Here is a 17556-nt window from a genome sequence, read left to right on the forward strand (position 1 = left end):
AATGTGACCACTAGAGTGTTAACAAACTAAGTGTGAATGGATGATGGACGATGGACAATCATCAATCCTAATAGCTCACCCTCAGCCTACGGCTAAGGTGAGCTAAAAAAACAGAGCTGTCAGAGGGACATCGCACTCAACTCTTCTACCACTTTTAAGTTTAAGGATTGCTAAGTTTGAGTAAAACTAGATAAAATGCAAAACTTATTTCAACGTCATATAATAAAGAGTTGAAATTTGCATAACATGCAAGATAGAGTTATCATACTTGATTCTTTAAAGTTGTGATGCAATACATCATGTGTGCTCACATACCAAACCTTTACCAGAATTTCGATGTCAAATAACAAAGGGCAATTATCTGCATTATATGCATTATAGAGTTATCTACCGGTAACTTCATTAACATAGGTCCTATGGTTGGGAGCCCTTTAATAAAATTTAAATGCAATAAATGTATTCGTGCAGATATCGACTTTTCAGTGTAAGGATTGAAAAGTTTTGGTGAAACATGCATGGATCACTGTTAGATTAGATTTCAATGCAATACATGATGTGCGGAGATATTAACATAAATAGGGTTACATGCAAAATTTTAACCAGAATTTTTAAGTGTAGCAAGAAACCCCGCAATGCGACGAAACCAGGTTTTTAATGATTGACAGAAGAACTTCAACCTGTGTCTGTTTTTCTATTTTTAGTAACAGTGACCTTGAACCTAGGGACCCCAAATGCAATCCCATGAAAGGTATCCACAAACTCTTCCTTTATACCTGGTTTGGTCAAGATAAGTAGAACCTTACTAAAATTATTCAGTTTCAACCGTTTTCCTATTTTAAGTAACAGTGACCTTGACCTTGAATCTAGGGACCCCAAAACGCAATCCCATGAAAGTATCCATAAACTCTTCCTATAGACCAAGTTTGGTCAAGAAATGTCAACCCTAACTAAAGATATTCAGTTTGAACCATTTTTCTATTTTTAGTAACAGTAACCTTGACCCTAGGGACCCCAAACGCAATCCCATGAAAGGCATCTATAAACTCTTTCTGTACACCAAGTTTAGTCAGGATATGTATTCCCGAACTAAAGTTATTTATATTTTCTATTTTAAGTAACAGTGACCTTGACCTTGAACCTAGGGACCCCAATTGCAATCCCATGAAAGGTACCCATAAACTCTTTCTATAGACCAAGTTTGGTCAAGATAGGTCAACCCTTAATAAAGTTATTCAGTTTCAACCATTTTTCTATTTTTAGTAACAGTGACCTTGACCTTGAACCTAGGGAACCCAAACGCAATCCCATGAAAGGTATCCATAAACTCTTCCTATAGACCAAGCTTAGTCAAGATATGTCATCCCTTACTAAAGTTATTCCGTTTCAACAGTTTTTCTATTTTTAGTAACAGTGACCTTGACCTTGAACCTAGGGACCCCAATCGCAATCCCATTAAAGGTACCCATAAACTCTTTCTATAGACCAAGTTTGGTCAAGATAGGTCAACACTTATTAAACTTATTCAGTTTTAACCGTTTTTATATTTTAAGTAACAGTCACCTTGACCTTGAACCTAGGGACCCCAAACGCAATCCCATGAAAGGTCTCCATAAACTCTTCCTATAGACCAAGCTTAGTCAAGATATGTCATCCCTTACTAAAGTTATTCAGTTTCAACCGTTTTTCTATTTTTGGTAACAGTGACCTTGACCTTGACCCTAGGGACCCCAAACGCAATCCCATGAAAGGTATCCATAAATTCTTCCTATTGACCAAGTTTGGTCAAGATAGGTCAACCCTAACTAAAGTTATTCAGTTTCAACAGTTTTTCTATTTTTAGTAACAGTGACCTTAACCCTAGGGACCCTAAACACAATCCCATTAAAGGTTTCCATAAACTATTCCTGTTGACCAAGTTGAGTCAAGATATGTCATCCCTAATCAAAGTTATTCAGTTTCAACCGTTTTTCTATTTTTAGTAACAGTGACATTGACCTTGACCCTAGGGACCCCAAACGCAATCCCATGAAAGGTCTTCATAAACTCTTCCTATAGACCAAGTTTAGTCAAGATATGTCATCCCTAACTCAAGTTATTCAGTTTCGACCTTTTTTCTATTTTTATGGGTAACAGTGACCTTGACCCTAGGGACCCCAAACGCAATCCCATGAAAGGTACCCATAAACGCTTTCTATAGTTGGTTACCAAGTTTGGTCAAGATATGTCAATCCTTACTAAAGTAATTCAGTTTCATAGGTAAGTTTGACGCCGGCCGGCCGCCCGCCCGCCCGCCCAAACAACGATGTTCGCCATTATAATAACCAGGTTTTACTATGTGAAAACCTGGTTAATAATAAAGGGCCATTATTTGCAAAACACAGTTATCTAACTTGATTGTTCAATTAGGTTGGGTGGTTGAATACCATTGTATAAAGTCTCAATGCAATACATCAAGCAGTTGCTGAGATATTAACATATGTGTGCTTGCACGCAAAACCTTAACCAGAATTTCTAAGTCAAATAATAAAGGCCTATTATTTGCATTTCATGCAAACTAGAGTTATCTAACTTAGTTAATTAAGTAGGTTGAATGGTTGAGTACCATTGTATCAAGTCTCAATGCAATACCTCAAGCAGTTGCTGAGATATTAACCTATGTTTGCTTGCACGCAAAACCTTAACCAGAATTTTTAAGTCAAATAATAAAGGCCTATTATTGGCATTAAATGCAAAGAAGAGTTATCGAACTTGGTTAATGAGGTAGGTTGGATGGTTGATTACCATTGTTTAAAGTCTCAATGCAATACCTCAAGTAGTTGCTGAGATATTAACCTATGTGTGCTTGCACGCAAAACCTAAACCAAGGGGTGATGCCGACGCAGACGCGTGGGTGAGTAGTATAGCTCTCCTTGTTCTTTGAATAGTCAAGCTAAAAAGGGGCCATTATTTGAATTTTATGCAAACTAGAGTTATCTTACTTGGTTATTTAATTAGATTGGATGGTTGAGTACCAATTGAGTCTCAATGCAATTCATCCAGTAGTTGCTGAGATATCAACCTATGTGTGCTTACATGCAAAACCTTAACCAGAATTTTTGAGTCGAATAATAAAGGGCAATAATTTGCATTAAATGCAAACTAGAGTTATCTAACTTGGTTAATTGAGTAGGTTGGATGGTTGAACACCATTGTATTAAGTCTCAATGCAAAAGCTCAAGTAGTTGCTGAGATATTAACCTATGTGTGCTTGCACGCAAAACCTGAACCAGAATTTCTAAGTCATATAATAAAGGCCTATTATTGGCATTAAATGCAAAGTAGAGTTATCAAACTTGGTTAATTGAGTAGGTTGGATGGTTGAGTACCATTGTATCAAGTCTCAATGCAATAGCTCCAGTAGTTGCTGAGATATTAACCTATGTGTGCTTGCATGCAAAACCTTAACCAGAATTTCTAAGTCAAATAATAAAGGCCTATTATTGGCATTAAATGCAAAGTAGAGTTATCAAACTTGGTTAATTGAGTAGGTTGGATGGTTGAGTACCATTGTATCAAGTCTCAATGCAATAGCTCAAGTAGTTGCTGAGATATTAACCTATGTGTGCTTGCATGCGAAACCTTAACCAGAATTTCTAAGTCAAATTATAAAGGCCTATTATTTGCATAAGATGCAAAGTAGAGTAATCAAACTTGGATAATTAAGTAGGTCTGATGGTTGAGTACCAATGAATAAAGTCTCAATGCAATAGCTCAAGTAGTTGCTGAAATATTAACCTATGTGTGCTAGCAAGCAAAACCTTAACCAAGGGGTGACGCCGACGCTTGGGTGAGTAGTATAGCTCTCCTTATTCTTCGAATAGTCGAGCTAAATATCTCAAATGATTAGTACCAATAAAGTTTAAATGTATCCCTCCATTAAGACTGAGCATACAAATATCTTTTAATTGCTCCCTTGTAACAAAATGGTCAATAAGACCTGACATATACAAACCTTAAATATTTTGCCATGAAAGTATGAAGTTAATAATACAATGAAAACTAAAGGGACAAGCCTAGAAGCTGAAAATTAAAAAAACCCCTAGTTTATAGGCACAAGGCAAGGGCCAAAACGTCAATAAACTAGAGGCACAAACATATATAAACACCATATACCCAATTACAAATGCCACAAACAGACCACAAACTCACTAAAATAGCTTAACAAATATTAGTTGTTATAGGCTTCATTGTCAAGGAGCACTGACAATACAAGTATACAAAAGTTTGAATTATGCTATCATATCGGCAAAAGCACTGCACATGCACTGAACACTGTCCCCATCTAATAATGATATTATTCATACTTAACCATGAGACGAACAAAGTTTGTCAGGCATGACAAAGATGGAATGAAAAAAGGTGCATAGATTTCTTCCGAAACTGCATCACAAGATGGAACAAACGCTCAGAATTCAGGAAATATTAATTTCAACTGGAAGAAATAAAATGTTAAGTTGAAGTTCTATTTGTGATGAATAATATTATTATTATTAAAATGCAATAATGATAATTGTTGCTCTATAAATGACAATACTATGCATATTTTGTGGTAAGTGAATATTTTTTTAATTTGATTTAAAATGTTAATTTATATTCTCCAAGCTTTGGGGTTTAAAAAAAAATCTTTCTCAAAAGCTGAGCCTCTTTGGGCCAATATGCCAAACAAATGTGATTTTCACTAAAAATGCACCTGTTTTCAAAGACTGTTGACAGTGAGCTTTACCTTTGACCTGTTGACCTCAAAAACAAGAAGGGTCATATAATGGTGAAGACAACACACCACTTAAGACTTTTGGTCATACATCACATTATTTTAAGGTTGACCTTTGAACTTATAATATACCACCAAATCAATTTTGTTATGGTCAAGTTGTTTCATGGTTCTAAGTGAAACAATTCTCAAGATCTGTTCTGACCTAAAACTAGACTTTAAGGAAGAGCGATGTTCACTTGAAAGTTTCTAATGTATGGTCGTTTATGAAACTTACCACTGGCTACTTGAACTTCTTACATGAACTAACCTTTGAGGAGAACAGTCAGTTTCGAAGGGTCCAGCTTGCAACTTGGGTAGTTTTTTCCGTTAATCAGCCATTCTTTCAAAGCCCTAGCTTCGGAAGAGATGGTGACAATAGCCTGGGATACATTGAAATGGATGATAGAGAAAATGCACCATTCACGAGTCAAAGATATGTTAAATGTTTTTTCAAATGTATCATTAAGCATTACTGGACCATCGAAAAATGTATCGCAGTTGCCAATGTCAACTCCATCAAAACCGAAATTGAAGATTTCCCTCTCTTCGTAGGAAGAGACAGAAATTTCTACAAGGCCATTGGGAACTTCAACAGTGCACATCTCTTGTTCTGAAAAAAAAACAAACCAAAAAACAATTGAAACAAAGATATTAAAAGTTAACCTTAATTTTAACTTATTTACCTTAAAACTAACTATTCTTAATCATCGAAACAGACAGTACACTTAATATCATGTGCATTATATTGTATGTACTTCATAGACAAATATACAAGCCACCCTGGTCAAAATGGACGCACTTCGGGATTCAAGCACCCTGATGGCTCTGATTTCAGAATGCAAACGCCCTGGTGCCAGCGAAATAAAACGGCTTGGGGAAGGTTATTATAAAACAGTGAGAAAATGAGACAATTGTGGTCTTGGTATACAGTGTGATATTCTTTGAGCCCCACATTCAGTCATTCTAGTATGTAGCAAGCTTTACAAAGTCTGATCTTTAAATCTCTTTATTCACTACATTTAATATCCAGCGATCAAAACATGATATTTCAAATAAATGCCCTAATGACTTTATGTTGTTACATATGAAGCACAAAGCATAATAGAATAAAGAGGTACCAAAGAAAGTAAGTTTAACAGGTCTCATGTCGGCTGCATGTTGAGCGTGACAAAGGTATTACAGGAAATAAATGGCTATCTATGTTCAAAGAGTTCTTTGAAATAAAAATGTTATTTTTTTTAGAAATCATTTAACATGAAGTTATGGACATCTTAGAAATGAGTCATAACGGTTCTAAATAAAGGCAGCCAAGTGCAATTATATCTTTAAACCCACTAAAGCACTCGCAAATAGCCCTAGATTTCACCAAGACCTAAAGGCCCAAGGATCAATTCCAAATACAACACTACAAGTCAATGCCAAAAACATTCCACAACAATGAAATATAATCTTAAACTTCTTCTATATAAGAAGTACACAACAAGCATACCTTGGACTGCAGCCGCACATGTCATGTAGAAAATCAAAATCTGAATAGAAAAAAACAGGCCATTAATTTTGCATTTGATCAAATTTTCAAACCTTACTTTTGATCAATAATATAAAATTATGATTAACACATATATAACTAAAAACCATTCTAGATCACAACTTTCAACTTGACAAAGCAACATTCCCTGCCTTAAACGGATAAGCCCCAGTTATAAATATCAGTAGGCCTACGGATGATACCGCACTCATATTGCATACGCATATAGGGCTGTGTATCATCACTTAATTCACTATACGATACGTATCAGGATACGGAGTAAGCGATTCACGATACACTTATATATATATATTTTTTTTTTTTATGTAGGACTTTAATGTTTGCCTATTTTGTAAATTGTTGAGTATATTATCCTTACCAAAACTATATTTTTAATGTTTTTATTATTTTGTAAATTGTTTGCTATATTATTAAATGAATATTATTTGTTAATGTTTGCCATTTTCATTAATGGTTGATCATATTTTTATTAAATGAAAATTGTTCATTTAGTTTTGCCTCTTTGTTAAATGTTAATTGTTGAGCATATTATATATATTGTTATTAAACGAGTATTATTTATATGTCTTTTGTTTACCTTTTGCATTGGTGTTTTCCTTTGATATCAAAGTAAAAAATGTTTGTTTAGATAAAACACAAGTATCAAATCGCGATTTTACGATGCACCGATGAATCGTTACAGCCCTATATGCATCAATGGTAAATTTTGAACCCAAAGACAAATTGGTAGAGGATCACCAGCCAATGTTACACACCAAATATGTTAGCTCCAAACCTTTCTGTTTTAGACAAGAATATTTTCAAAGCTTTCTGTTTAAGACAAGAAAGTTTACTCTACTTCCAGGTAACTCTATGCAAAACAAACTACCTCAGGGCATGGACAATTACCATTACGCTAAGTAATTCATTTGATAACTTAATTCACCTAAGTCAATTGTAACCACGGTCCACCCAGGTCCGGGGAATAGCGGGGACTTTGACTTTCGGTCCAGCCAACCCCGGGTAAAATCCCCACCCTGCGGGGATGAGCTAAAATCCCCACCAAATGCCCCGCACCCAAGGTAAGGCCCATTTCCCGCTATATTTTGCATGAAGACAAAACCACCGCATTCACTGGGCACTGCGGGGCCACCTGGAAGGTAAAAACACGGCCCATTTACCCGCCTATCCCCGGTATACCCCCGGACCTGGGGGGCCGTGTTTACAATTGACTGGTGCATAAACACTATACTGAAATCGGTGATTTTGATTTGGGTCTTTAAAGAAACTGCTTGCTACAAAGTGTCAGAAAAGCATGCCTAATAATAACCTCTACACTTTTTGCTGATACCTCTCTATAAAACATTTAAAAAAACATTGTCTAATGTGGAATTATAAGTTTATATCAATAAATGGTTTAATATAAATGCAGAACCCCCAACCCAATTCTTCTTTATTATAACTGTTTTTTTTAAACCAATAAAATGTTACCATATTACTACAAAAATTATCTAGAAGTACTTACTAAAATTGTGAACACAGCTTTCTTGCAAAAAGCGTCATCAGCAGCCTTTTCTTCAACCACAGTGCTATTTATGTCATTAGCTTTTTCATCGGCTAAAGTGGTGTTAACGTTATCAGCCTTTCCAACTTCCCCAGTGGCGTGAGCAGCATCAGCATTTTCACCAACCAAAGTAGCGTTAATGTCATGCTCCCTTTCACCTAGTGCACTGGCGTTCGCATCATCAGCCCTTTCAACTTTCACAGTGGCGTGAGCGGCATCAGCATTTTCATCAACCATAGTAGCGTTAATGTCATGCTCCATTTCACCTAGCACAATGGCGTTAGCATCATCAGCCCTTTCAACTTCCACAGTGGAGTAAGGGTCATCAGCCCTTTCACCACCCAAGGTGGCCTTTTCACCAATCTCAGATGATTTAATATCATCAGTATTTTTGCCAACCACAGATGCTTTAATGTTGTCAGCCTTTTCACCGCCCACATATGCTTTAAAGTCATTCGCCTTTACAATGTCCAAAGTGGCGTTAGCGTCATCAGCAGCTTTTTCTTCAACCACAGTGGTATTTATGTCATTAGCTTTTTCATCGGCTAAAGTGGTGTTAACATCATCAGCCTTTCCAACTTCCACAGTGGCGTGAGCGGCATCAGCATTTTCACCAACCATAGTAGCGTTAATGTCATGCTCCATTTCACCTAGCACACTGGCATTAGCATCAACAGTTCTTTCAACTTCCACAGTGGAATTAGGGTCATCAGCCTTTTCACCACCCAAAGTGGCCTTTTCACCAATCTCAGATGATTTAATATCATCAGTCTTTTTGCCAACCACAAATGCTTTAACATTGTCAGCCTTTTCACCGCCCACATTTGCTTTCAAGTCATTAGCCTTTACAATGTCCAAATCGGCGTTAGCGTCAACAGCAGCCTTTTCTTCAACCACAGTGGTATTTATGTCATTAGCTTTTTCATCGGTTAAAGTGGTGTTAACATCATCAGCCTTTCCTACTTCCACAGTGGCGTGAGTGGCATCAGCATTTTCACCAACCATAGTAGAGTTAATGTCATGCTCCATTTCACCTAGCACAATGGCGTTAGCATTATCAGCCCTTTCAACTTCCACAGTGGAATTAGGGTCCTCCGCCCTTTCACCACCCAAGGTGGCCTTTTCACCCATCTCAGATGATTTAATATCATCAGTCTTTTTGCCAACCACAGATGCTTTAATGTTGTCAGCCTTTTCACCGCCCACATATGCTTTAAAGTCATAAGCTTTTACAATGTCCAAAGCGGCTTTAGCATCATCAGCAGCCTTTTCTTCAACCACAGTGGTATTTATGTCATTAGCTTTTTCATCGGCTATAGTGGTGTTAACGTCATCTGCCTTTCCTACTTCCACAGTGGCTTGAGCGGCATTAGCATTTTCACCAGCCATAGTAGTGTTAATGTCATGCTCCATTTCACCTAGCACACTGGCGTTAGCATCATCAGCTCTTTCAACTTCCACAGTGGAATTAGGGTCATCAGCCCTTTCACCACCCAAAGTAGCCTTTTCTCCAATCTCAGATGATTCAATATCATGAGTCTTTTTACCAACCACAGATGCTTTAATGCTGTCAGCCTTTTCGCCGCCCACATATGCTTTCAAGTCATTAGCCTTTACAATGTCCAAAGCGGCATTAGCGTCATCAGCAGCCTTTTCTTCAATCACAGTGGTATATATGTCATTAGCTTTTTCATCGGCTAAAGTGGTGTTAATGTCATTAGTGGCTTTAACATCATCATTAAATGATGCCCTGTACGTAAAACTCTTTTCAAGCAGCTCATCTAACAACTTCTCGTCACATATAATAATCTGTAAAAAAAGACACATATAAATAACAGTTATGGAAATTTAATTTAAATATATGGGAACAACAAATGAAGTAAGGGCTAAACATATTGCAAAACATTAAACATATGTTCATTTGGCAATGGCTGAAAAAAGAAAGTGCAAAGGGTGTTTTTTCAGAAACCTCTGACATTGTTTTAACTTTCAAAATTGTAACCAATGTTTTACTGACAGGAGAAACAACACAAAAATTAACTTCTTAAGTATCTCCTTTATGAGAATATCCCCTGCGAGTCGAAGTTCATGAATTCATGAATGGTTCATGAACTTCACAAACAGTTCATGAATTGTTCTTGATCAATTCATGAAATATAATTGGCAAGATTCATGAACTAATGTTCATGAATGGTTCATGAACATAGGTTCATGAACTATTGAAGAGCAGTTCATTTACAGGATGTTTTAAATTTCAGGAACCTGATCAGTCGTATGTGGTTCAAGAAATGTTCATAAAATACTCTTACTAGGTGTTGAAGAACAAATGAATTTTTTTTCATGAACCCAAACATTTAAAATTGTTCTGAAATATTTTCATTGGGCTTTGATAAGAAATATTTTTCTCATACAACTTCTATTTTAATAACCATGCTCTACATATATAATTGATTAGCATTTTATTATATAGTCATTTACAAGTAAATTAATTTCCACAGCTAATAAAAGACTGAACAAATGCCTGGAGTCTTTATTATTAATTTGGTTTGCAAGATATGCCGAACTCCGCTCTTAGACAGTGTGAAAATGAAACACATTGGCTGATAGCTGTTTGATCAATATTTGATGGGATTTCTATCCTCTACAGCAATAAAAAGTTCATTAGCTGTCTTAATCCCTGACCAAATTTGTAAACACAGCTGAAAGACAACAATAAGCCGCCATTTTGAATTTGAACCGGTGCACTGGAAGTACATTTATGCAGACAATAATGGATGAACCTTTCAATTTTTGTGCAGTTTATTTGACCACGATGGAGAACTGGTGAGTTTTTACCTATCACTTGAACATAGTGTTGAACTAAATTGGTTTTGACTCCATACTAAATGTACAATGTTATTCAATGACAAGATCAAGTGACTGTAAATTGCTGGAAAGAGCATGTTAATCGTCAGTTTGCATTTTCTACTTATAAATAATATTTTTTCTTACATAACAATTCATTAGTGCTTATAATAATTTTGCATCATCATTTTTAAATGTTTTTTTCTTGTGAAATACTTTTATTCGTGGGAAAAAGACAATTTAAAGAAGTTTAATGTTGGAATAAATAATTTTAACCAAAAAAGCTTCTTCAAAAAAAAGAAAAGAGGGAAAAGTCATTTTCGTACATGACTTGTAGATGAAAGTTTAACAAGAGATGTTTGTCACACATAATGCCCTCCCTGAGCGCCATGTTGTCAGGATTATTTGGACAATTGAATGAAATATGCATTGACTGAAATGACAGCAGATTTGACATTGGATTCATTTGAAGCAGTTTCAAGATTATGACCATTCAAGATGACCATGACCTTTGACTCTATGACCTTAAAAACCATAACAGTCATCAGCTGGTCACCCAAAACCTAAATGTCAAGTTTGAGGGCCATGGGTGCAGGCATTGTCAAGTTATGACAAAGACAAGCTTTTTGCGTTCAAGGTCGCTGTGACCTTGACCTTTGACCCGATGACCCCCAAAATCAAAAGGGGTCATCTACAGGTCAGTCCCAATACCAAAGTCAAGTTTGAGGGCCATGGGTGCTGGCATTCTTTACACATCACTGGAACAACAGTTTTGCATTCAAGGTCACTGTGACCTTGACCTTTGATCTGATGACTCCTAAGATCAATAGGGTCAGGCCCAGTCTCAATGTCAAGTTTGATGATCATAGGTCCAGGCACTGTTGAGATATCACCGTGAGAAGCTTTGTTAACATTTCGTGTTGAAGGTCACTGCAACCTTGTTGAAGGAATTGTTGAGTTTGCCTTCAAGGTCATTGTGACCTTGACCTTTGACCTGATGACCCCTTAAATAAATAGGGTTCATCAACTGGTCAGGCCCAACCTCCAAAGCAACTTTAAGGGCCATGGGTTCAAGCATTGTCAAGTTATCACTTGGACAACCTTTTATCATTCAAGGTCACCCCCAAAATCAATAAGAGTCAACTACTGGTCAGGCCCAACCTCCAAGTCAAATTTGAGGACCATTGGTGCAGGCATTGTTGAGATATCACTCTGACAACCTTTTATCAATCAAGGTCACTGTGACCTTGACCGTTGAACCTGATGACCCCTAAGATCAGAAGGGGTCATCTAATGGTCAGGCCCAGCCTCCATGTAAGTTTGATGATTATAGGCCTAGGCATTGTTGAGTTATCAATAGGACAAGCTTTAAAATTCTTTAATCACTGTGACCTTGACCTTTGACCCCTATAATCAATAGGGGTCATCTACTGGTCCGGCTCAACCCTCATGTCGAGTGGGCATACATCAAGGATTGTTGAGTTATTACTATATAACCAGTTACAAGCTTATTTTCTGAGGTCTATTTCAGGCCGGGTTGTTGTTTAGATTTATGTAGAAAGGGATGTTACTCTCGTCATATCAATCGAGTATTTACGGGTTAAGACTGCAGTTGAAGATCGGGATACGGTATATCGTAAGACGTTTATAATAAAAAAAAAATATTGTATGATTAAAATTATTAGAATTATTCAATATTATTTTGAATATAACAATAATTAAACATGCATATAAAGAAGCAAAGCTGTGGTCAGTTGTACGATACGGTGTGAAAAACTCGCACTACCTTAAAAGCTGTTTAACATATCAATATTACAAAATGTTGCGATAATGGTTTTGCACTTTGCCACATTCTTTATTCTTTTTGTAGGTGTGACCTATTGTGAACAAACCCGTACAATATAAGGTTTTGCATTACTAAATTTTTCATTCTCGACAGGTTAGTGTTTACGATATACTGTCAGAAAGAAATCTTACAAATTGTCATAAAAGGTACTTTTCAGTGCCATCCAGCTACAAATTTTAAATAATTTGTTATGTTTTATATATAACATGAAACGAATAAACAATGAAACATAATTTACATTGTATTAGTATTGTATGGTTTTAAAAATAACCATTGCCATTTTCACAATTTTTTTTTTTCGTCACTGTCAACAAACATGGTGGCCGATCGCGGCAGATGATTTTGATATTTGTTTCTATGAGTCCTATAACCCAAAACATTGATTAAAAGTTTTTTTCTCGGATAGTTCACACTTTTTTTGCCTGTGTCTTATACCCCCTATCGTCTTATACCCAGTCATTTATGGTATGTAAATATGATGTAATTTTAATGACCAATATGAGTTGTGACCTTGCCCTCTGACCTCAAAATCCATAGTCATCTACTGGTCACCTGCAACCTAAATGTCAAGTTTGAGGGCTATAGGTGCAGGCATTGTCCAGCTATCACACAGACATGATTTTTATGTTCAAGGTCACTGTGACCTTGACCTTTGACCTGATGATCCCTTAAATCAAAAGGGGGCATCTATTGGTCAAGCCCAACCTCCAAGTCAAGTTTGAAGGCCATGGGTGCAGGCATTGTCGAGTTATCACTCGTACATCCTTTTCGTATTCAAGGTCACTGTGACCTTCACCTCTGACCCTTAAATAGATAGGAGTCATCGACTGGTCAGACCCAACCTTCATAGCAAGTTTGATGACCATATATCCAGGAATTGTCAAGTTTGCATTCAAGGTCACGGTCACCTTGCCCTTTTACCTGATAATCAATAGGGGTCATCTACTGGTCAGGCCTTACCTCCAAGTCAAGTCTGAGTGCAATGGGTACAGTTATCACTTTGACAACCTTTTAGCATTTAATGTAACTGTGACCTTGGCATTTGACCCCATGACCCTTAAAATCAAAAGGGGTCATCTACTGGTCAGGACCAGTCTCCATGTCAATTTTGATGACCATAGGTCCAGGCATTGTTGAGGTATCACTAAGACAAGCTTTGACAACCTTTTCCCCTTAAAAGGTCACTGTAACCTTGACCTTCAAACAGATGCCCCCTAAAATCCATAGGGGTCATCTTCTGGTCAGGCCCAACCTTCATGTCAAGCTTGATGACCATTGGTATAGGAGTTGATGAGTTATTACTCAGTCAAGCTTTGGTCTACCGAGGGACAGACGAATAGAACGGACTGACCAACCAACATGTGCAAAGCAATATATACAAATGTTCAGAAATTTTTTACTTTTTATTACATCATGATCGAAACAGCAGCTTATTGGCCTTTACAAAGAAGGGGTGTTGAAGAGCTTGAAAACACATCACAGTACTGCTTATTATAAGGACCCGACCTGTGTATAGTTTATCATTTCAATAACGAACTAATTAATCAACTTATCCCAAAAGCAAAGCAAGTACTAACCTTTTCTGGTCTACCTGTCTCTACGCCAACCAGTGGAGATTGGCTATCTGGAAGCTGTTCAGTTGCGACCTCTTTGTTTGAGGCAGCTTTAGACGCCTCTGCTTCGACTAGAGATGGGTTACAAGGACAAAATTCAAACCTCACACCCAGAGCCCTAAAATCCATCCTGAAACAGAGAGCAAATAAATAACTTCAAATTATTTTGCAACTGCACCTAGAATTTTGCCGAAACTGACTTTTTTTGCAGTTAATTTCTTGAAAAATTTGCAAATACATGTTTAATATATGCTTTCAATTTTCTTAACAAAATTATGAATACCTGTTAGTGAAAAAAAAAGCTTTGTTTCAAAAAGTCAATCCATTAGAAAGGAATTCTAGGCACACTGAAAGCAGAATGTGTAATTGTGCTAGGCAGTTTCATAATATTATTTTCTCTTTCTTGGGACATCGACATGAAATTTACTAGCAACCCCAGATAAGCCAATAATCCCACTAGAATTAGTGCATTTTATTAGGGTACTGGTATATGTTTTGATTTTCGAAAGTGTAAATGTATTTTAAAAATAGATGCTATCACGTGATCTATATGCAAATAAATATGATCACATGATCCAATCAGAGCAGAAAAAAAACATCCGGTTGGTTTTTGAAACATTTTTGTGTCGCCATTTTTTATGAAGTTATCGTCTCTCTAAGTTAAAAGCGTGCTGTACCGTCCGTGGTGAGTATTTTACAATGATTCAAACACCTTTAAACAACTGAAATTAAGACATTTAATTTGATATATATATATATATATAAATAAAATCCATCAACAAATGACTTTCGCATGTTAATTTTAAGTTCAAAGGTCATCATCTTGAGCACGTGACCCGAGGTGAGAGTTTGACGCCATGTTGTCAAAAATGTACTCGATGATAACATACGTTGGAAAACCAATAACTCCATCCCTAGATATACTTTAGGTATATTATATGATGAAGTAACCCATCTATATCCTATCCAGTACTGAAAACAACAAAAATGATGCCTTTATATGTAATAGTTATTACGAAATGCCCATAAAAGTTATATGCCCTAAATAAAAATCCCGACCAAAAAATGAACAACTAAAAAAATACTCGTAAATTCGTTGAATTAGCAACTGCAATGTGTACAGTAAAGTTTGTTATATCAGTAGTAAATCTACATCAAATGAACAACTATTTTTATCGCATATATGAAAATTCATGCTGCAAATTTATCTTCGACATTGACAACTTGTACGGATTTCGGATATAAAATGTGGGATAGGAATTTTACATAAATTTTACATATTTTGGATAATTTGCATTTTCGTTTTGTCAACAACATTTATAGACAGTATAGAGCAGTATTTATCATCCAATTGAACAATCAATCAAAATACATTATACTGTCTTACACACATTTCATTTATTTATATGAAATGTGACATGAATAAAATAGATATATATTCTTCAACAATTCCAGGATGGCAGCAAACAGTCACAATGGACCCTTCGGATCAGCATCGGTAACCATTGATGGATCCCCCTGGACCGTTCTGTGAGAACATCAATCTCACATCCAAAGACTTCGACCTTAACCATGTGAATGCTCTACCAGATGGGAAACTAAAACAATGTGTAGTGGTCGAAGTTCACAAGTATGCGATGAAAACAAACAGACTATTGCGAAAATAGTTGAGTGGATATGTTCCTTACAACCTGGTCTCAAACTCTGGAAGACATATACAATAGAAGAATTCTATTTAATGTAATTAAAGTTATAAGCTATCATTGAAATAATTTCTTTTGATATTCCAGTTCATTTTAAATATGTTTTTTCCAGTAATACTATCGATTTCATCACCTTAATAAAATGTAAAAATATGTATTATTTTTGGGTTTGTTTTTTCATTTTTCTATACTGGGCAGTTGCCTACCGGGTAATTCTGGATCAATTTTGAAGTTTTCTTAAAATATTGTCATATTTACTGAACATAAATGCATGAAATTTTAATAGAAAAATGTTGGGTACTATATCAACCAAAATGGAAAAAGAATAAAAGGAAAAACAATTAATTATAATATAATATTCAGTACGAAATAAGGGCATAAATGACGTCCAAAAACCTGCATTCAGTGCCTAAATATTCGGATTTTTTCAAAGAACAAAGAAAACATTATCAAGTCAATTCAAATATTTAAATGCTACATTTGTACTTAAATGAACATCATGTAGTAAATGTTTAACCTGTATATAAATTTTATACTTCTATGAAGTATTTGTATGTGTATTTTCGGCGTATCCGAACTACTAATTTGTCCGAATTTGCATAATTTTGAAAGTACGAATCTGCTTCATTTTTGCTTCATTTTCATATCAAATGCTGCACAACACAAAACAATGACATTGTCAATTTATCTACTTTATATGTAATTGGCATTGTATTTCGTGATTGACGATAAGTCATAAACATCGTATAGTAGGTCTAGTGTTTAAAGATAACCCCGTCGAACCTCAATATAAAAGCTCGCGCTGTGTGACGTCATCCCCCACGTGACTTAATATTGACATTTAGGAAAGCGAAAGTTTAGAGGTATTTATTTTGGGGTTATACTCGAATAGCTGCACTTTTGTGTTGTTTCTGTTGCTATGGAGGTCAGTTGCGTAGACTGTGATCATTATATATTGATCACGGTCGCCGAAACGCTTTTTAAACAATTTCCGAATATTTAGGAAAATCCGGAATTAGGCAACTGCCCAGTACAAAGCTATGTCTTAAGAAATAAATAAGTAGAAAAAAATGGAAAGAGGAGAAAAAACACACAAGACTGCCAAGTTTCATGAATATAACTTTGTTTAAACAAAAGTTATTAAAAAAATGGTGAAAAATGAGTTCCGCGACTCGCGAATCGCTATATAGGATTGTATAAGGGCAAAAATTGATAAAAGTCGCCCGAAATCGTTGACTTTAAAAGGCCATAACTTTTTTATTTAATAAGATATTTAAAAAAATCAAAATGTTCTGTAAAGGTCTTTATAAGCTTTCAATGATGTTCATGAATAAGCTATATTTTACTTTTAAAAAAATGGTCTGGGGTTGCTACATTTACTTAAAAATTGGAAGGGCAAATTTAACCAATCATGGCAGTAAAAATATTGCACTTGAGATTTTGAAGTGAAGAATGTATACGAGGATGCGACCATGATTCAATACTCTGAAAACAATAATAAGAATGACTGCCAAATTATTTACAGTTGACCTATGGTACTCTTCTACTGACTCCTGAGATAAAATGCTGTGTATTCAACAACAGCTTTCGATGGATCAATTTACAAGTGGCATGTCTTGTAACAATGTTCAGATTATATATTCCCTTAAGTGTGTAACAATGTGTA

General features: G+C 35.9%; 1 protein-coding gene across 1 annotated transcript in view; it reads right to left on the reverse strand.

Annotated features, from left to right (window-relative positions):
• Positions 1-17556, reverse strand: part of LOC128228779 (uncharacterized) — a 33494-nt gene that overhangs the window by 11799 nt on the left and 4139 nt on the right. Inside the window, exons 2-5 of the mRNA XM_052940279.1 lie at positions 14152-14317; positions 7846-9693; positions 6282-6321; positions 5061-5402 (exon numbers count right to left, since the gene is read on the reverse strand). Coding sequence (XP_052796239.1) covers positions 5061-5402; positions 6282-6321; positions 7846-9693; positions 14152-14316 — 2395 coding nt within the window. The 5' untranslated portion in view covers position 14317. The remainder of the gene's footprint in view (positions 1-5060; positions 5403-6281; positions 6322-7845; positions 9694-14151; positions 14318-17556) is intronic.

Source organism: Mya arenaria, chromosome 3, assembly GCF_026914265.1.
Source record: "Mya arenaria isolate MELC-2E11 chromosome 3, ASM2691426v1".
NCBI classification, from domain to species: Eukaryota; Metazoa; Mollusca; class Bivalvia; order Myida; family Myidae; genus Mya; species Mya arenaria.